At 43.7% G+C, this 21793-nt stretch overlaps 1 protein-coding gene across 1 annotated transcript in view; it reads right to left on the bottom strand.

Moving 5' to 3' along the window:
* The window catches only part of LOC138961748 (uncharacterized), a gene marked incomplete at its 5' end in the record, with an annotated part of 229391 nt that overhangs the window by 5731 nt on the left and 201867 nt on the right, over window positions 1-21793 (bottom strand). The window contains 7 exon segments of the mRNA XM_070333420.1: window positions 159-1240; window positions 1622-1950; window positions 4324-4433; window positions 4724-4879; window positions 5850-6049; window positions 10835-11008; window positions 21083-21152. Of these exon segments, the coding sequence (XP_070189521.1) occupies window positions 159-1240; window positions 1622-1950; window positions 4324-4433; window positions 4724-4879; window positions 5850-6049; window positions 10835-11008; window positions 21083-21152 (2121 nt within the window).

Here is a 21793-nt window from a genome sequence, read left to right as displayed (position 1 = left end):
AGACAGAGACAGAGAGAGACAGAGAGAGACAGAGACAGAGAGGGAGACTGAGAGAGACAGACACACAGAGAGAGTTGCATTTAGCATTGGACCAAAACAAAGTCAGTAACATCTCTAAGTTAAAACACACTATCCAAAAAACATCAACATCAACTTACAGGATGTTCCAGCTCATACACAGGCGAGGCGGGCGGTGACACGAGGTAGCGCACGTTCTGCACGGACCGCAGGTCTGACGTGTTGTAGCTGGCACTCAGCCTGCTCCCAACCATCTCCCCGCGTTGTGGCTGGAGGTCGAGGCTCATGGCAAGCCGCTGGTTCTCAATCTCCGCCGCCGGCAGCCAGGGCGGGAGTCTGTCGATGTAGTCAGCATCGGGAGTCTGGGGCTGGGAGTGGATCGAGCTTTCCCTGGACCCCGCCCCGAAGGACGAGTCGGAAATGGCGCTGTCCCTTGAGCTGAAGGAGTACTTAGACTGGGGGGAGAGGGGCGGGGTGCTGTCCACACCAGAGCTCTGCTGACGGGGCATGTATGAACCCATACCCATGCCACTGGATTCGGAGAACTTTCTGGGCAGAGCGGTTTCATCGTCCATGATGAGGTGAGCCCCGCTGGCAGACTTCTTCAGCATCCCGATGTCCATAGTTTGCTTGCGGTACTCCTGAATCTCGTCCCGGTCCAGCCCGTGGTGGTGGTGGGGGTGGTGGAAGTCCTCGGACATTTGCGTGTTGAAGGAGGGGTGGGTCAGCTTGGACCGGTAACTGTCCGACTTGAGGCTGCTGGACAGCTGGTGCGGGCAGTGGTCGAGGAGCTGGGAGGAAGATACGCTGTTGTGAAGAGTGTGGCGCTTGTCCCGGCTTCTCAGCCCACCCCCTGAATCCATCCTGGAGGAGGAGTGCTCACTCTCCCCGCCCCCGTGGCGTCTCTTGCGAGGTGGGGGCACGGGGTTGACCGTCGCTTCACAGTGGTGAAAGCTTTCGTATTCGTATTCGTCTCTAGAGTCGTGGAAGTGCGAGTGGTCGCGGTGGTAGCCCCTGGAGTTGCGTGGGTCGCTGTGGTCAGTGCTGTCGTCGTCGTAGAGCTGCGAGTCGCTGAGGGTCAAGCCCGAGTCACGTGACAGGTTGGAGGGGGAGAGGTGGGACTTGACCAGCTTGGGACTGGACTCGCCCCCCTCCCCTTCCCCTGTGTACAGGTCGCGCTCCACCAGACTGTCGATGGACGAATCGTCTCGCCGCAAGCCGCCTGTGGACACAGAAATCGACATTGTTTATGATGTATCAACTTTAACGGAAGAATACAGAAGGAGATGGTAAAGCAGCAGAAAGAGTTGAGAGTGAGGGGAGGGGGGGGGGGGGGGGGGCAAGAACAAATAAAATGAAAGAGGAACTACATGAATATCTAATGAATATGCTGTCGCCTGAAGAAAACAATATAACCCATGCACTATTTACAAACGGCATTTTATGCTAGAGTGAGATTGCTAACTATTTTTCAATCTTCCCTTGCTTCCATTTTTGCAAGGTACTCTCAAACTACCCCTCAGAACCCCCTGGGTTGCAAGAACATGCAAAACGAACAACTAAATAACAAATCCCATACAATCTTCTCTCTTTCAACACTTACCACCAGACTCCTGCATACTGAGAACGCTGTGCATGCTGTCGGAATCTGTCCCGGAGTCCTGCCTGGACTTGAACTGTTGAGGATCGCCCAGAAGCCGCAAGACATCTTCACCGAACAAGTCCGCACATTTGTCGATCATGAACTCCACTGCTGGCGCTCCACTGGACAGGTCAATGTTGTTCTTGTGCCAGAGCAGGGAGGGCGAGATACAGAGGGAGAGGTTGAAAGAGTTCATCTTGTTGGTGTCGGACTCGCGCTGGATATGGTGTAACACGCACAGAATGCGCTTCAACAGGCCGATGTTGCACGCTGGCATTCTGGACAGTAGCCTGGAAGAAGAGAGAGAGGTGGTTGGTTAAATTGTGTTAAAATATCTGTGAAAAATAGTGGGTTTTTTTGTTATTGCTATGGGATACATTTCAGATCCAGATAAACGTCAAGAGACACAGGCTAACAGCAACTGTAAAGTAAGAGAACATAGACACACATAAATACGCAGACACACTAGGTAAGAGGGAGGCATGTCGAAACATAGAATATATCATCAACATGCATGCTCATCTTTACAGAGGATATCGACACGTAACTGAGCCTTAACAAAGAACCGGACCAGCATGCTGAATATAGAAATGTATATCTTCTTTTGAGGAGACAAAAGTCAACTGTGGAGAAAGTCCAAATAAAGGGGTAGGGGAAGGGACGTGTAATCTCTGTGCTGGTGTCAGAAAAGGGGCCACCTCTGATGAAGTCGTGTGCCCACTAGTATAACATTTGATCTCACACGGCATCACTGCAGAGCGCCTAGAACTGTACCCACGGAATATGCGCGATATAAGACTCATTGATTGATTGATTGATTGATAGTCTGCTCTTTGTCTTTACAATCAGGATATCGACAGAACAAGAGATCTCGACTGACTGCAACATTTACACATCAACATTGCGTGTGTATTTTTCTAATTTACACAAGCCAGTGACAAGGGCAGTCTCTAAAAACACATTATTTCCGAGACAGCTAATTGGCAAATAAACACGGAAGCAAAAGCAAACGATTTGTTGACACCATGACGTCTATTTGGGACGAAAACAGAAAATCAGGTGCTATTTGGGAATCAAATACGCCCGCTCATTAGGCTGCGGGATAGGGCGACTAACATGCTAGCAGGACCATAACCCTGTTTGCGTTTTGCAACCCCCACTGCAAGGCAATACGGAACAACATGACTTGTCCAGCACGACTGCAAACATCTTGACCAAGGCCAGTCATCTTAGCGACCAGCGAAATCCCTGACCCTGCCCCCTGCCCACGAGGAAACGACGTTGACTTTTGGACTCTCTGTCATCCGCCAGACATAAAATCAACAGCACACGACGATGTGGCACGTTCCGCAAGCCTCGCCCTGAGGAAGAAAGCCTCCCTCTGAAAAGACCAGCCTCGTTTTGCGAGTAAAAAATCTCGACCTGACAGGGATGGTCTCGTTCTGAATATGCTTAGGCTTCACTTTTGTTTAACTTCTTGCTTATTTTTTTTTACGAAAAAAAGAAGTAACTAGTAAGCAGAAATGTAATCAGCAACAAACTGCTCGTTTCGTGGGTCAACATGTTCACAGGGACTTAGCTGAACGTGGATACAAACAGGTAAACACAAAAGGTATTATCCGTATTGAGGAAGTGGGTTGTAACTAAAGGCAAGAAACAACTCCAAACACAATCTCTCTTCCGATCAACCGTTGTTTACAGCGACAACAACTTCCAGACTGCAACAGGGCTGTCCATTGCTGTTGTTTCTAGGGGAAGTGTCACGGCAGTAGCCTTGCCTTTGTCTCCATGTACGGATTTATCTTAAGGGAGTAAGACCTAGCTTTCATTGTCCATTGTTACGGTTGTATACGTAGTCAGCATAAAACTGAGCCCTCTCCTGAGCATCGACCGTTGACCCCCCATCCAACCCAAATTTTCCCTTCTGCACATCTCCATCCCCAGACCTTCTTCGCCAACTAGTTAGACTGCTGTCCACTCTAGCTTTGGGGGAGGAGATGAGGGGCAGAAAGTGGGATGGGAGAGAAGAGGTCAACGATCCAGTGTCAAGTTTGCTCAATGCCCCGCTGCCCAGCGTCCGCCGCTTTCCTAACCCATTATGGGATTTGCTCAACACTTTACCACCGACCTTGGTCCCGGGCCAAGCCCTATCAGGGTGGGGTTTTCAGCGGGCCCAGCCACCCCCCCCCCCCCCCCCGACCCCCACCACAGGCTCATACATTAAGGGGAACAATCTACGACCCCATTGTCTTTTTTGTTTGTTTCGCTGCACATTGATCTGGGAGGAGTCAGACTGAGTTACGATCTGAACATTGTCCATGAAGGGCTCAGTTTACTTGGCTGTGGGAACAGGTGGAAAGGATAACGATCACACATATATTTGACAAGGCGGTGTCTCTCTCTCTCTTCTCTGATCATCACGAGCCAAGACAATCTAGGAATCAATAACCCCAACATAAAAGGAGTAAAAAAAAAAAACACAACAGAGATGCATTAGCAACGATCCTTCCCCCCCCCCCCCCCACCCCCCGAATGTGATCTAAATAAAAGGAAAACGACGATATATGACTTGGGATAATTGCTCTCTCTCTTTCTCTCTCTCCAAACCAAATAACATGTACACACACAACTGAAGCCATCAACAATTCAAGGGCTATACTTACTGTCTGACGTGTGCGAGTTTGTCCTCTTGACTTTCCATCTTGGGTATTTTAATCCACTCATCGTGCAGATCCTCCATTAACAAGGGGTCGGGTAAACTCCTCAAGTATTCCTGAGTACAGAAAATCACAAATTAGTAATCAAGTTACACAAGAGCAAACACAATCTAGATATTGTCGGTGATAATAGTGCTAGAACAACGATGAATATTGTTTTTAAACTATACTAAACAAGTACCTGGAGATTACCGAGAAACGACATTAAGAATGTCCACGATAAGGCATATTGACAACTCAGACTAAGAAGAAAAAGATGACTAAGAAAAGAAAAAAACAATGGCCGAAAATGTGATACAGTTTTCCATGTTTGTTCACAATACTAAATATATTGACCTTGACCTACCTTGAGTATTGACCCCACGATGGTCACGTGACAATCATCGAGTTCTTCCCCCTGGTCGATCCTCTCCTTGAGTTCTCGGCTCTGCTTGGCGTTGGCAGACTTCCGCAAGATGCCCGTTGTGTGAGGACCTTCTCGAAAGAGAATGGTTAGAAGGTCCTGCAAATAAGAATTACATTGATTAAAATGCGTTTGAAGCAGTGTGAAATGTTGCCAAAAATGCGCTATCAATATAAAGGCCACAGGTGATTTTCGCCCTAATTGTATGAATGGGTAACTGGTTCAACTAAAGATTCCAAAAGCTGTGTAATTACAGAAGCATCACTCATCAATGATACCGCTAATGCCCTAAATCTCTTTCGTCTGTTTGAGAAACATAAAGAAGAACACACAGACAGAAAGCACTAGTATGTACACAACCGCAACAGCGTATAACTTTTATATATTTCGTGTTGTTTCACACATCCGCAAAACTTGTGGCAACAATTATCCACCATGCGCATGTAGCTCTACCCCTAATCCTCCCAATTCACAATGCTCTCCTTTTGCATGCACCGGTGTAACACGAAAGTTTTACTCCACGAAAAATTTACTCCGGAGTAAATATTTCGTATGAAATTCTTACTCAGAGTACACTTTTCGTACGAGAAAAGAACTCCCCAAGGCACGAAAAAATGACTCCCTCCACGAAATTTTTACTCCCCATTTTTTTTACTTCCAGGAAAAATCTCGTACGCAAAAATGGGATGCGGGCGAAGGGATAATGCCAATAAGTGATCTCGCGCACACGAATGTCGCGCTACCCTCCTTCCACCACCAAGACTAACAGGGGACAAGGGAGTAAACATTTCGTACACCTGGCATGGGAAGTTAAATTGCTTGTGTTGGGGTGAAGTAATTTATTCGTTATTTATTCGTCAGGGGAGTAACATTTTTGTACGAAATGTTTACTCGGAACTCACCTGTCTTGGGGAGTAATTTTCTCGTGTAATGGGGGAGTGCTTTTTTCGTAAAGGGAGTAACTTTTTCGTACGAAATGTTTACTCCGGAGTAAAAATCTCGTGGGAGTAATTTTCTCGTGTTACACCGGTACCCTTTTTCCAAATTAAAATGTACAATGAATACTGACCAGCACAGGTTTGGGAGGGTTGTTGTCGCTGTCACACACGCTGACCAAGGGATGTCCGAAAAGTTTCCCTTGGGGAGTGGTCGTGTTGTTGTTGGTCTTGTCATCCCGCCGTCGGTCGTTCACGTCTCTACCTCCGCGCTTGAAGATGTGCATCAAGGGAGACGATTTCTTGGACTTCTTGATCTTGTGTGAAGCCTCATCTGCAAATGCCAGAAGAGTTGCAGTTTAGTTTCAAGTTTTGAAGTGAGCTTGGGGTTGTCTAATTTTGATCAAGGCGTTCTAAATACAGAGTCCCAAGGCATGAACCTAAAAGCTGATGCATGCGTTGAAGAGTTAAGTTAGTCGTTATTGTTATTGCTTCTTTTCTTACTTTACCTATCCTATAATATCAAGGAAACCCATGTTACTCATGGTTTCTGTTTTGGTGTCGTTAGTAAACGTCCATGATCCCTGCCTCTACAACCCTCTTTCCTTACCAAATAGTTTAAAGTGTAAGTCTAAGTGTAAGTTAGAAAATGGTCTAACGCTGTCCCCTGCAGTTTAATATAATATAAACAGACAAAACAACAGGCAAATAAACAACACCAACACGTCCAGAAAAGCAGAAAGACAAACGAGAACACCCCGATAGAGAAACAGACAAATACACACACAGAGCATGCAGACAGAGACAACACCCCGATAGAGAAACAGACAAATACACACACAGAGCATGCAGACAGAGACATCACCCCGATAGAGAAACAGACAAATACACACACAGAACATGCAGACAGAGACACCACCCCGATAGAGAAACAGACAAATACACACACAGAACATGCAGACAGGGACACCACCCCGATAGAGAAACAGACAAATACACACACAGAACATGCAGACAGGGACACCACCCCGATAGAGAAACAGACAAATACACACACAGAGCATGCAGACAGAGACAACACCCCGATAGAGAAACAGACAAATACACACACAGAGCATGCAGACAGAGACAACACCCCGATAGAGAAACAGACAAATACACACACAGAACATGCAGACAGAGACACCACTCCAACTACTCCTGTTCCTAAAATAATCACCTTCCTCATTCTTTTACTTTCAAAAAGTTATTTCAATACATCAAATAGTTTGACGGTTTATTAGCAGAATACAAACACCCGCCCACCCAGCCCACACTTTGAGCAACACCTAAGGTGTGCAGCCAACTGGCCACGCTGGCGAATAAAGGTAAGGTTCACACTGCCAAGAGCGGAGGAGAAAGAGTTGTCACTGGCAGAGGGGAATGGTGGGGATTTTGACGCAATCGTCATAACGCCTCCTCCCCGTTCGCCAGCCCACACACGTATAAATACGGCAAGGATGGAGCGAGATGCCCGCATTTCTGTGCAGAGCGCGCGACGGGGCAATGCGGTTGTGGAGTTGTTGAATGTTAAAAGTGTATGAAACGAGGGACTTCTGTTTTCAATGTTCGCTCAATCTCTTGATTTCGATATTCATTTTTTGCGTGCATTGCTCTCTCTCACATCCTACGTGTGTTCGTCATTACCGCGTTTCGGACTGTGAAGTTCTGGTGGGGTTTGCATGCTTAGGTCCGCTTCACTTCGCACTGGCTTTAGATTCGTGGTGAACATTTGTAAAGTTGCTTTATGTATTTTTGAATCTTTACTCTGCAACGACATCTCGACAAGAAAAGCATATTTTGCGTTTAAGATGTTCTTCTTCTTCGTTCTCTTCTTTTGTTAAACTGCTTGGAGATGATAATGCGTAGCCATATTGTTTGATTCGTTGCTGCATGTACTGCAATGAAATATTTGCCGTGGCAAGCTCGAGAGCCTGAGGACATTATTGTGATGCCAAAACCTTACTCTCCTTCGTCTCCTACTTATTGGTAATCTTGAGCCAGTTGACGTTGGCTTTGGGATACATGTTACGCGGAAGAGAAAACATTATGACTAATGTCTGCATAGGTTTGCTCTACTATCGAAGACTTGGGGTAACATTCTGGTGTAGGCTGAAGGAAGAGAACCTCAACACCAGATGTTAATTTAAAGAGCAGGTGAATAATATGAATGTAATATCCAACAACTGACTTTTCCTACTTGAGCTTAATTGTATGCTATATTTTACGAGTTCTTTCCCCACCATTTCTCTGTGTGTCCTCCTGTTCATGTACTCAACTTCCCTGGATCCAATCACATCACATATTGCACCACGTGCAAGATGCAACCTCAGTATATCTAGATCTACATCTTAATCTCCCTCCCCTCATCCTCCCTCCCCCCCTCCACCGGCCGTGGTCACATGCAGCAACGTGGTATCAGAGAAGCAAGCGGCGTGTGCACATGGCTTTACTGGCAGTCACCCTCCCACCTGTAGCACTTCAAAGAGATGCGACCTGAATTCTCCCCACCGAGAAAGATCTCTTGCTCTCTCCTCCTTAAATATTACCACTTGTGTCGCGCAGTTTCTCTCTTTACAGTTTTCTAAATTCGTCGTTTGACGGAGCTTCTGTCATGTTTTTATGTCTGTGTCTGTCTGTCTGTTTCTCTGAACATGTCTTCTATTCTCTTCTGTCATAAAAACTAAAACTATCTAATTTCATATATTCGTCTTTGTCTGCCTGTGTGTGTGTTTGTTTGATTGTTTGTCTGTCTCTCTTTTTGTGGCTGACGAAGCGTAAAACACACACTCTATTTCTCTTACGGAAAAAAACCCATCGGCATCCCAAAACCCAAATGCATTCAAAAAAAAAGTAAAACACACGGAGAAACATTAGCATGCAAAGCAAACAGAAACCCTACGCCATCACTCATTACTGCATGCAGACAAGCGTTGGCAAAACAAGGGAGACTGTCGATCCATCTCATTCTATTTTTCAACATCTATCGTGACTCTGCGGTGGATGTTCCCACATAGAATGAGATGGGTCGCCAGTCTTAATTCCACCAATGAATCAATACACATAATGCACTACGATGCATGTCTTCTAATGTGTCGTACGAATCTCTCTCTCTCTCTCTCTCTCTCTCTCTCTCTCTCTCTCTCTCTCTCTCTCTCTCTCTCTCTCTCTCTCTCTCTCTCTCTCTCTCTCTCTCTTTCTCCCTCCCCACTCTCTCTCTCTCTCTTTCTCTCCCCTCCACTCTCTCTCTTTCTTTCTCTCCCCCCTTCCCGATCTCTTTCTCTCTCTTTGCCCCCTACTCTCTCTCTCTCTCTTTGCCCCCTACTCTCTCTCTCTCTCTCTCTCTCTCTTCCTTTCTCTCCCGCCCTTCCCGCTCTCTTTCTCTCTCTCCTTCTTCTCTCCTCCCCTTCCCGCTCTCTCTCTCTCTCTCTCTCTCTCTCTCTCTCTCTCTCTCTCTCTCTTTCTTTCTCTCCCGCCCTTCCCGCTCTCTCTCTCATTTGCTTGTTCTCGATGGATGTTTGCAAACCCTTCAAAGAGCCGAACAGCACGAAAATCCGACATATACTTTTTCCCGCATCGTCTAAACCTTCGAGAGGTGTTTGTTAAAACGAATCTTCAGAGGAGTCCACTCTAAAATCCCACATGAGAAAAAATAACTACACTAGCAACAACGCCAGGGGGGTTACACGTTAAACGAAAACAACAATAACAACAACTTACAACTAAACAGATGAGGGGGAGGGGGGGGGAGGAAGAGAAAGAGCGAAAGAGAGACAGTTGGACGGACAGACAGACACATAGACGGACAGTCAGACAAACACACAGCTAATATTATATGCCTTCCCGGGTTTCAGACACAGGGGAAAAAAGGAAGACGAACACTGAGCAACAAAGAAGACGAATCAAAAACAGATTTACACTTAGAGTAAATGTTTGGAGACATTCCTACTGTAACACAGTTTCGCTAACCCCTAGAGGCTACCCTCCCTCCCCCCCACCCCTAACACACACTACTATCCAGCTTCCCTACGCCCTGCCCCCCGGGGCCAACAAAAAGTGGTTATGGGCGGTGGTCAAGCCAGCGGTCAAGAGGACGTGCCAAGAGTTTCTCATGGTTTTGGACACGCCGCAAAAGGCAAGGGGAATAAGCATGTGAGCAAATAGAGGGCGCTCTAAACTTAGACACAAATCACGTGGGGATGTCACTTTAACGGCTATAATTTTCTTTTTCATCTTTTTTGTTTTGTTTTGAAAGACAGTATCTCCTTTTAGCTGGCACATAGCGAGACAACACTAAAAGGGGCGTGAGCGTGTGTCAATATGCGAGACACAACTTCAAACCCAATACATCATCGTTTGAAAGTTTCGAGGAAGCAACGGGACAACTATTTTGAAGCAACTGTTAAAAGGAAAGGAGACGGAAGGGAAGAGACAGCATAGAGGGGCGTGGACGGGCAAAAATAGAGCTGCAGGAAAAGTTTCAGTTTGTATTCTTCACAGTAAATATCTGCATTCCTAAATAGCTTTTTGTTTGTTTCTGACTGTTTTCTTTTCCTTTTCTGTTCTATACTTCTTCTTCGGGTCACCTAAAACAGTATCACAGCACAATAATTCATTCAGAAAAGAATTACTTGCAAAAGTTTACTTCCGACATTATTTATGAATGTGGAAAATATCTCCACATTTCCGCTCATGACATGCACTAACTTTCAAAGGAGAGGTATCCAAAAGTTCAAAAATCGCATGTACATGTATCTGTAGATATTCATCACCTGTGCGGAGTCTTTGTTCTAACTAACTTTTCCAAGACAACTACCTATAGTCATAAGTCTTGACTGGAAACTCTCCCCCTCTCTCCTCATCTCCAACTACACCCCACCCCCACCCCCTCTTTTCACCGCACACACATCCCTCAACCCCCCTCACCCACCCCTTCCTCACACCCACACCATTCCTCACCCACCCTTTCACCACCCACACATCCCTCAACCCTTCCCCCGCCTCTACCCCCCCCCCCGCTCCCCCCCACAACCCCCCCCCCCCTTCCCCTACCCCAAAACATATAGGTACTGTGACTGACCTTGACTGTGCTGCTTGGGAGACTTTTTCTGCTTGAGGATGAACTCGCACTTGATGTTGGAAGGCTCGTCCCCGATGTGTGAGCTCAGCTCGGCCAGCGTCATGTTGTCCTCGCCCCGGGTCCGCGCTATCTCTCGCAGCTGGCTCACTTTGATGGAGAACGGCGTCTCATGGCCTGTAGAAACATAACATAATATTATGAGGGCGAGTTATTGGTTTTGTGTGTTAAGAAAGGATGAGTAGTATGCTGCTCAAAAACATGTTTGCAATATGACAACAACAACAAAAACCCGTGCACACAAACCACACAATCCCCCAAAAGCAGCAGCAGCAACAGCAACAAGAACAAGAACAACAAAAATAACAACAACAACAACATCGACTTCTACCTAAATATTACATATTAACCGCCATAACCACCTAAAAGTGACACGTATGCACGTAAAACAGGTACAGCAGTCAGTACAATGTACACGACAAGACAAACACACTACACACAAGGATTAGGCTGTACAGATCACTGCAATCAGCAAATGCATTGACCTCCACTTTATACGCAGTGAACTGTTTAGAAAATGCGCTAAGAGGACCCTACGAGTCTGATACGTGCTAAATAACCACAGCCTCATCAGTAAGCCATTGAAACTTTAAAATAATCGTCATCATTGTTACTACAGTAACTTTGCTGCTGCTCTTCGTAACAAATTGCACTTGGTACAAAAGGTCACCGCGAAGACCTAACACTAAGCACCTACTTTTAGACCCTTGATGAGTATAGTAGGAGACACTGAGACGAAAGGATAGGGGTGTTGGATGGAGTGACGGAGGAACGGATGATAGAGGGAAGTAGGGAACGTTGTAGGCTTTAACCCATTAATAGTAACACCGCTACATTCTTCGCGGAGAGGGGGGACACCGCGGGGTTGACACCGCCACTAACTCACCGCCAGTGACCGCTCCTAACTGATGACGCCAGTGTCGGACACTGACAGGCTGACCGTTATACCAAGGTCACGCTACTGGACCATCCATTACCCCATCGAGAAAGTAACGGGAGTGAGCGAAAATACGGAAGGTGACACTTTATACTGAGTTTGTAAGCTTTACGAAATGGTCCCATTCTAACCAGTATTGGTTAGTGGGTTTGGTGAAGAGGGATCAGAAACTACAATACGTGGTTTGTCCTAGGAGCGTGTGTATTATGTAGAAAAGTGTGTGTGTATGCGTGTGTGTGTGTGTGTGTGTGTGTGTGTGTGTGTGTGTGTGTGTGTGTGTGTGTGTGTGTGTGTGTGTGTGTGTGTGTGTGTGTGTGTGTGTGTGTGTGTGTGTGTGTGTGTGTGTGTGTGTGGAAGACAATACACGTCAGGAGAGCGTGAAAACAGAAGTAAAACGAAACAGTCAAGAAAGTTTGCTTTTTATTGCAGTTGGCCTTGCTAACCACCATATATTGCAGTGTGTTCCAAGAATGCTCTGGGCCCGGATTTGACGAAACAAAAGCAAACAAAGGAAGTTGCAACAGTCCCCTGAGAAAAAACAAGTCGCGTAAGGCGAAAATACAACATTTAGTCAAGTAGCTGTCGAACTCACAGAATGAAACTGAACGCAATGCCATTTTTCAGCAAGACCGTATACTCGTAGCATCGTCAGTCCACCGCTCATGGCAAAGGCAGTGAAATTGACAAGAAGAGCGGGGTAGTAGTTGCGCTAAGAAGGATAGCACGCTTTTCTGTACCTCTCTTTGTTTTAACTTTCTGAGCGTGTTTTTAATCCAAACATATCATATCTATATGTTTTTGGAATTAGGAACCGACAAGGAATAAGATGAAAGTGTTTTTAAATTGATTTCGACAATTTAATTTTGATAATAATTTTTATATATTTAATTTTCAGAGCTTGTTTTTAATCCAAATATAACATATTTATATGTTTTTGGAATCAGAAATTGATGGAGAATAAGATGAACGTAAATTTGGATCGTTTTATAAATTTTTATTTTTTTTTACAATTTTCAGATTTTTAAGGACCAAAGTCATTAATTAATTTTTAAGCCACCAAGCTGAAATGCAATACCGAAGTCTGGGCTTCGTCGAAGATTACTTGACCAAAATTTCAACCAATTTGGTTGAAAAATGAGGGCGTGACAGTGCCGCCTCAACTTTCACGAAAAGCCGGATATGACGTCATCAAAGACATTTATCAAAAAAATGAAAAAAACGTTCGGGGATTTCATACCCAGGAACTCTCATGTCAAATTTCATAAATATCGGTCCAGTAGTTTAGTCTGAATCGCTCTACACACACACACACACACACAGACACACGCACATACACCACGACCCTCGTCTCGATTCCCCCCTCTACGTTAAAACATTTAGTCAAAACTTGACTAAATGTAAAAACCACGGAGGAAAAAAACAAGAAAAAACACACACTTTAACCAACTCAGAAAGAGATAAAAGGGATGTCAACTGAGTAGGGATACACATACACACAAAAGAGAGAGAGAGAGAGAGAGAGAGAGAGAGAGAGAGAGAGAGAGAGAGAGAGAGAGAGAGAGAGAGAGAGCGAACGAGAGCAAGAGAGAGAGAGAGAGAGAGAGAAGGGGGGGGGGGAAGAGGGAGAGAGTAAGGCAGAGAACTTAGAGGTGCATGTGAATTGTAAAACAAACAAAAATGTAGTGAACATTTTAACGAAAAATAAAACCTTATCGAAAACGTAACATCAAAAGAAGAGGACTGTGTGTCACCTCTTAAAATTGACACCACAAACAAAAATAAATAAATAAAAACAGAACAGTTGAGCACGCAGAGTTATTGTCCCATTAAAACGCACCACCGCTGCTTTTGTTCTTGGAGTCGTAAAAGTATGCACACAATAACCTTCTCTGTTCTCGATTACAAAAAATGTGTACAATGGGATGTTGCAATGTGATTCAGTATCCTTATTCTTTTTAAAAAATACACCCCTCGCAAGCGGAACTGCACGAACTCCACATCAGGCATTGGGACAAGGATACAACAAGTGTGAAAGTGAACAATGGTTCAAAAATAATACAGTAATATTGTAGACGGATCACAAAAACAGCTCTGAAGTTGTGTGTTGAAGCTGACAAGAAGGTCAGTTTCTAGCCATAAGACTTGAGATTTGCATGTGTGCCTCTACGGTGGCTTCCTGAGTTAAGAGACGCGATGAACCACTCCACACACCCCTGTTTGGGCAATATAATCATTTCAAGTGACGTGTACTTACTACTTGCTGTCATTGACGCGATGAACCTCTCCATCCCACCCTTACTTTGGCAATGATAAATACGTGTAAGTAAATTGTATTTACTGTCACTGACGAGATGAATATATATCCAACCCAACACTACTTGGGTAACAACACCATTTTAAGTAACTTTTACGTACTCTCCTTAACGTGATTAACCCCATCCCTACTTTAGTAATGCCATCGATTTAAGTAGCTGTTACTTACTCAAGTTACTGCCCCTGTCCCGGTTTGTTTGTTTGTTTGTTTGTTTGTTTGCTTAACGCCCAGCCGACCACGAAGGGCCATATCAGGGCGGTGCTGCTTTGACATATAACGTGCGCCACACACAAGACAGAAGTCGCAGCACAGGCTTCATGTCTCACCCAGTCACATTATTCTGACACCGGACCAACCAGTCCTAGCACTAACCCCATAATGCCAGACGCCAGGCGGAGCAGCCACTAGATTGCCAATTTTAAAGTCTTAGGTATGACCCGGCCGGGGTTCGAACCCACAACCTCCCGATCACGGGGCGGACGCCTTACCACTAGGCCACCGTGCCGGTCCTGTCCCGGTTAACCCCATTACTCCTTTCTTAATGAAATCATTTTAAGTAATGTTCACTTACTGTCCCTGTCCACTCGTTCTTGCTGACCGCTGACGTCATAAGTTTTACTCCGACACGGACATGGACACGGACACAGTCCACTGAACTTGTGCAATGAACACATCCTCCAGCACAGAAACATGTCACGCTCAGCTAATTTCTCACAACCCAACTCACAAAAATGATTAAATCTTGCTCATTACACCATGACTATCTGTCTCGTCTTGAATCAAACGACTGTTTAAAAGCAGGATGGACTGAGCCAGGGACATGTGGATATCCTCCATGGTTGACGAACATATTTGACGCCATTCTTCTGCGTTAGCAGAAAAATCTCTCTCTTCAACATCGATCGATTGGGTGGTTGCTTTCTCTTCATTGGATGCCCAGACGAGACAGGAAAGTTCGAGAAATCAAGGCCAATGATTTTCAGTGTTGACTTACATCTCGTTTCCTTCAATTTGCTGTTTCTTCACTTTACTGAAGCCAGGTTGAACGTCCCACTAGATGAACATTCATACTCCTCAGGTGATGTCATGTTTCTTAATTACAATCAATGTAATGATGTTTGGCTTCGACACCTGTGCAACGAAGTTACTCAACAGTCGTAGACACAACACTGGCAATCATCAAAGAATAAGTCAAAAACACACCACTTCAATCTAAAACACATGATTCCCAAACATCATATTTAAAGCTGACGAATAACCGAATAATAAGACGAAGAAACAGATAATAAAGGTCAAGACACCAAGACTGCAGTCACACAGCAGACGAGTTGTTTCGATTAGCATAAGACGCCCACCAAATTACAATGAAAATCTCCGCGACACACTGAGCAATCAAACGACCCAGCTGCTGGCTTTGTCTAAAAGGCAAAAGGAGTGTGTAGGCTTGTAACACTATCGGTAGAGAAGCGCATCACCGATAATTATATACTGTGCTTATGTCAAACCTGGGCCCAGCACTCGTCATGTTCGGGTCAAACAAACACATCAGTGATACTCTAAACAATGCAACTAGGCGATTGTGTTGCAGTGATGGTTCTGGTTAAGAAAGTGCATTCAAGTACTCGTCAGATCCGTGGTTTAATGCAGCGTGTGCACTATTTCGGCTATCACTAAGACTTTTTTGAACACACAATTTCCTGGAATGATTTGTGCTACCAATAAAACTACCATTTCCTTTGTCAGCCTTTAACTGCTGTGTGTAACACTTTGCATACGTTCAAATTATTCCGAAACATTTACCCCATGCAGAGCACATAACTTGCGCAGTAAAACAACTTACATCGATTTGTAAGCACAATCATCTCAGAAACAAGAACATTCTTCACGATGAGTATATATATATATATATATATCACTCAGTATGTTCAACCAATTTCACGTTGGAAGATTGGCACTGCTTAAAATTGTCAACGTATAAAACGTTTAGCTGTCATTCTGCGCTCCCCAAACCCGAAAACTGATCGAAATGGGACGACAACAGATAAACTACACACGGACAACCCAATTGTACAGCTCGGTACAGTCTAGGTCCATCGCAGGCGTTATCTCGTTCGAAGTGAGATTAGCCAGATAACAGCTTTGGAAGACTGTTTGAAATGATCAGCTGGTACCGTTCCTCAAATGCTCAGTCACAACAAACAGCACAATACCATGCTCCTTGTTCCAGACTGGTATAGTCCCCACTTCACAACAAACTGCAGAAAGACTCTGGGACGGAGAGACATCTGCTTCTGTTTGTTGCATGGTCTTTTGTCGAGATAATCATGAACACAAACAGAGGTGCTGTGTCGGTTGAAGATGGAAGCGATAGCAAGCAAAAGCTTACTATGGGGAATCGAAACGTAGCAGCTCCAGAAAATCCCTCTTTGAATCCTTGTGCAGCAAGCGAAAAAAGCACCATTAAATACGCTGAAAGTGGGTAGAGCCAGACACTATCATTGTGCTTGTTCTAGCAATCATTTCGTTACCGCCCTTTCATCTTACATGTATACAGACTTGGCTGTTCTGGGTGACCTCACTTTTAACTCCATTGTTTTCTGGATGATAAACGGTCCCTGTCTAATGTTGCATCCTCTTGTTTCATGAATTTCGTTCCTTCAGTGCAAATACACTATAACTCTGCAGCTGAGAGAAGACGATACAAGCTCGCAATATAACGCCGGGTTTCTTTTGAGATCCGTGGAAATACTTATTGAAATAAGACTCTGTCCTGAGTATGTATGTGACTCCAGTCGAAGAGATGCAAAGCAAAATGGGTATCACACGCTAACATCGTGACCTTAGTCCTGTGAAAACGCGCCATCATCTCTCTCTCTCCGCTCGCACGTACAACCACAACCAGCCACAACTGTCTCTCTCAAAGTGCACAACCCTCATTGCCCCAAAAGGTCTTCAGCAGTCTTTAGGCTTGGCTGGTGAATTGTTCCCCAAAGTTCAACCCTTCAGTCCTCGCTTAAAGACGCGCATACCATCGTCTTTTTTTCTTGGTCACCATAGCGTTCACTCGAAAGAAAAATGGATGTGTACCTCCGAGTGTGTTGTTCTTCTGTCTCAAACTTAGCTGGTCTTAAAGACTCTCGTGCCCATTGTTTTTGAGAAGTTGCATGGTGTGAGCTATGTTGACAGTTAACTGTATCCCCAAAACAGCGAGAGTTTGCAAAATGTGTGATTTGCTTTAAAGCATCTTGTTGAATAATATGAAGATCATACGTATTGCTTTTGTTTTATTTGCAGAAACGCCACTCAAAGTAAACAAGTAAAAGTGACAACATATTGTTGAACTAGGGATTCAACATTCACGCAAAGCAAAAAAAAGAAGTTAAATTATGGGACAATTCAGCAAAATAAGACAACAATTTCCCAACTGTTACAATCCCTTCAACATTGCACGAGAACGCAATGGCAAAGAACCCCTTTAAGAAGAGACTGAGGAGTAAAACATGCGTCGGCATTAGTGGACGACCTATTTGAAAGCTGCAGTAGATACAGGCTTGGGGACAGGTGACATACCTTCCCTTTAAACAGAGACCATATTTCACGACTTTCTTTGCCACACTTTAACGCCGCAGAGGTAGACACAAGTGTGTCAGAGTGGCTTCGGCTACTCTTAATGCGTTTCAAAAATAAGTAAGTTTTGTAAAAGAAGTGTAAGGCATAATGCAAGAAAAGATACAGAAAGAGACAATGCACAATACGAAATCGCAATAAATATAACTCTGGGAACGAATACGACGAGAACCTTCACACTCTTGCAGTGAGTGAATTGAATGGAATTTTTCTCTTTGTAGAATTGAACGGAATCCCGCAAAACCGCATTATTGCAAACATATATTCCCTCACCAAAATTAATTCACCTAAATAGAACTGATCAGAACCGCTAAGAAAGCTACTGGTATCTTCTATGGTAGTTGGCCAAGGGGGACGGGTGTGACCTCCACATACATAGGTTGCAAGTGGCAGAGGACAGACATCTAACTACACGGAGAGGAACAGACAAGAGAGATTCCTCTTACTAGTGAAGTAGTGGTGGTGTGCTCTTTACAGACAGCTAGCTAGTCCATCGTCAAACACACCTGGTCATTCCTTAACCTTCTTCAGACACCCCCCCCCTCCTCTTCCCTTCCATCACCCTCCACATTTGTACGACTATAATATTATAGTACTGACATCTGACCTCAGTGGTACCGTTGCAAAACGTTTATGCGTGTTTACGTGGATATTTCGCTTGTTGCTTGTTTATTTATCTTATGTCGGTGTAGGATGTTTACGCTTTGACATCATTTTGCCACAAATGACATCTAAAGTATTTTTCAAAACTCGACTATTCGTGCAAAAACCATTCTTTATGTGGAAAAACACACGTCTATAAAATGTTTCTTGAATACACAAACAAACAAGGCAAACAAACCAACAAACACCAAAACAAATACCTCTCATGACGTAATCATTGCCATTTCTACCAGGCGTGTATACATCCTAAGGACGTGACAAAAACACAATTTGTCGTTGGCACGTTTCCAGGTCAAACGACTATCAGTTGAACGACAAATAAGGGGGAAAAAAGACCAGATGCAAGCAAAACGAAAGGTTTGCTTTTGCACTGGATTGGTAGTTATTCAGTTCAAAGCAACTAGTTAGGCTTCAAATACAGATTCTGCGAAAAGGAGTTATTGTGTCCCTAAAATGGCTCGAAGGTTTAACTTTCTTACTAACATCCCCCTAGAGCTATCTGAGTTTGTTGATCATTTCAAATCTCATCAAGGAATCAACAAATAAATAACAAAAGAAAGGACCTTGGGTCTCGGTGTATCTACACGTACACATCGGCGATTGATTACCATGACGTGATCGTATTTGCATAGATTTGCATGATTAGCAAACGTCGACACTAGTAGCGCTGATGAAAGTAACTGGTTTGCGAATATTATAGACTTCATAATAGTGTCTATCATAGTAGGGGCATTGCACCTGGCGTTTAAAACGTTGTGCGCTTTCACCCCAATTAACTGCAGCTATTGCATAGCAGAAATAGTGCTGTACACAGCATGTTTAGTGAATTCAAAAAATAAAAATAAAAATCTACAACATGTTGAAAATCACAAAATAATAAAGTTACAGGGACTTGTGTATATAAATAGCTAAGCTGACATAATGGCTTGAAACAGAGGCATACGATTTTTTTCATGACAAAAGCGAATTGTAACCGCTTTAACTGTGGTATAACTTGTAAAAGATCCACAGAACAAAATCTGTAACGCTCTACTCAATTTTCACAGAACTTTAAAACTGACCACTGCATTCTTAACAAAAACAACCAGCCAATCAACTTTTATTCAGCCCGCCTCGGGGTTGATTTGCTACTGTCCTGCATTGGATACATGTATTCCGAAATCAGCTTGCAAGTCTGATGTTATCCGAATTTCTCCATCCAGAGAAGCGGACCTTTAAGCCATACATGTGCTATTGTTTAAACTCGAAGCGAGGAGGGAAAGTGTAAGACCACTATCATCACTGTAACACTCAGAGGCCATCATCTTGTCAACAGGTCTTGTCAGCTAATCTACAACCTACACCGCTAGTAGCCAGTAAGTTTAGCACGCTCGTATTACACAACGGAATAAGTAATGTTAGGTACATGTTGTAGATTCCAAACATTTGCACAGTTTTTCAAAAGCAGTACGACTAAATTCATTACAAAAACGACAACCAATCATAGACAAATTGAGCTTACCTGTTAATTGTGGGTTTAAAAAACAGCGACATTACAACAGGATTGTAAACAAATCTTACTTCTCTGTTCCGCACGCAACTTTGTCTGTTCATGTACTATTATTCCCAAACCATTAATAATATTACTGATTCATGCCTGTTAATCACGCGTTAATAATCGGTTATCCACGGGACTTTCTACTCATCTTTCTTTGCAGTCAATAATCCTTCGCAATCATTATTTTTAATGTTTGATTCAGAGCACAGATGACGGCAAAATAATCATCAGTATTAATAATATTTACATCTGAGGTCAGCATTTTATCAGCAATTATCAGAAACTAAGTATGTTATCGTATCGTGAAAATAAACAGACTCACTGAAAAACCCCAGTTAGCTAGTTATCGGAAGGACCCACAATATTGAAATCTAGATACATCTGAAAAATGAGTACGCTCAAACTGTTGCATAACACAGGACCAGCAGATAAGACCAATCTTTGACGCAGCTGTTCTGTTGTAAACTTTCATCACATACGCAAGTTGTGTGTGTGTGTGTATATGTGTGTGTGTGTTTGTGTGTGTGTGTACGTGCGTGTGTGTGTGTGTATGTGCGTGTGTGTGTGTGTGCGCGCGTGCGTGCGTGCGTGAGTGTGTGTGTATGTGTGTGTGGACAAGATCGCAAAGTTATACATGAACGTGAAGTTTGATTTTTGCAAGCCTTACAGTCACTTTGTGGTACTTGTGGGCATCTAATTGCAAAATTATTAACAACGCATACAAGCACATAACCGACAGTGCATGTAAACACACACACACTCACAAACACATGCTAAATGGACATTGCTAACATAAACAGAAAACACACAAAAACAAGCAATGCATGACAAGCAGATAACCGACAAATAGCATACAAACACAAACACTCCCAAATGTATACAGTACTAACATCAACAGAACACACCCACAAACAAACAAGGCATGAACCAGGTGCATGCACAAACAGGTAAAAACACACAATTGTGGTCACTTTTAGACACGCTGAGCAGCTGCGAAATGAAAGAACAAACGAAATATATCAACAATCTGACGAACCAACAAACCAACCAACCAATCAAGCAATATAATCACCAACCAACTTGTGTCCTAACAACACCAAAAGTGAAACTCACCGATGAGGGGGTATGGAGATCCCTCCTTGTCTGACCAAACCCACAGCTTGTAGTCTTTGCTGTCAGAGTCCTGCAACACAGCAAAAACAATCAACATTACATTTAGTTCATCATCAACGATCGTTAAAAAAAGCAACAACAACAACAAAACCAAAACAAGTCGCGTAAGGCGAAATTACTACATTTAGTCAAGCTGTGGAACTCACAGAATGAAACTGAACGCACTGCATTTTTTCACAATGACCGTAGTCCGCCGCTCGTGCAAAAGGCGGTGAAATCGACGAGCCTGTTTAGCGCGGTAGGTGTTGCGCTGTGCTGCATATAGCACGATTTACTGTACCTCTCTTCGTTTCAACTTTCTGAGCGTGTTTTAATCCAAACATATCATATCTATATGTTTTTGGAATCAGGAACCGACAAGAAATAAGATAAAAGTGTTTTTAAATCGATTTCGGACATTTTTTTTTAATCATACTTTTTATGTTTTTAATTTTCAGAGCTTGTTTTTAATCCAAATAACATATTTATATGTTTTTGGAACCAGAAAATGATGAAGAATAAGATGAACGTAGTTTTGGATCGTTTTATAAGACAATTATTTTAATTAAAATTTTTAGATTTTTAATGACCAAAGTCATTAATTAATGTTTGAGCTACCAAGCTGAAATGCAATACCAAAGTCCGGCCTTTGTCGAAGATTGCTTTGCCAAA

Source organism: Littorina saxatilis, linkage group LG3 (assembly GCF_037325665.1).
Source record: "Littorina saxatilis isolate snail1 linkage group LG3, US_GU_Lsax_2.0, whole genome shotgun sequence".
Lineage (NCBI taxonomy): Eukaryota > Metazoa > Mollusca > Gastropoda > Littorinimorpha > Littorinidae > Littorina > Littorina saxatilis.
The sequence above is the reverse complement of the archived record's forward strand: the minus strand, read 5'-3'. Positions and strand labels throughout refer to the sequence as shown.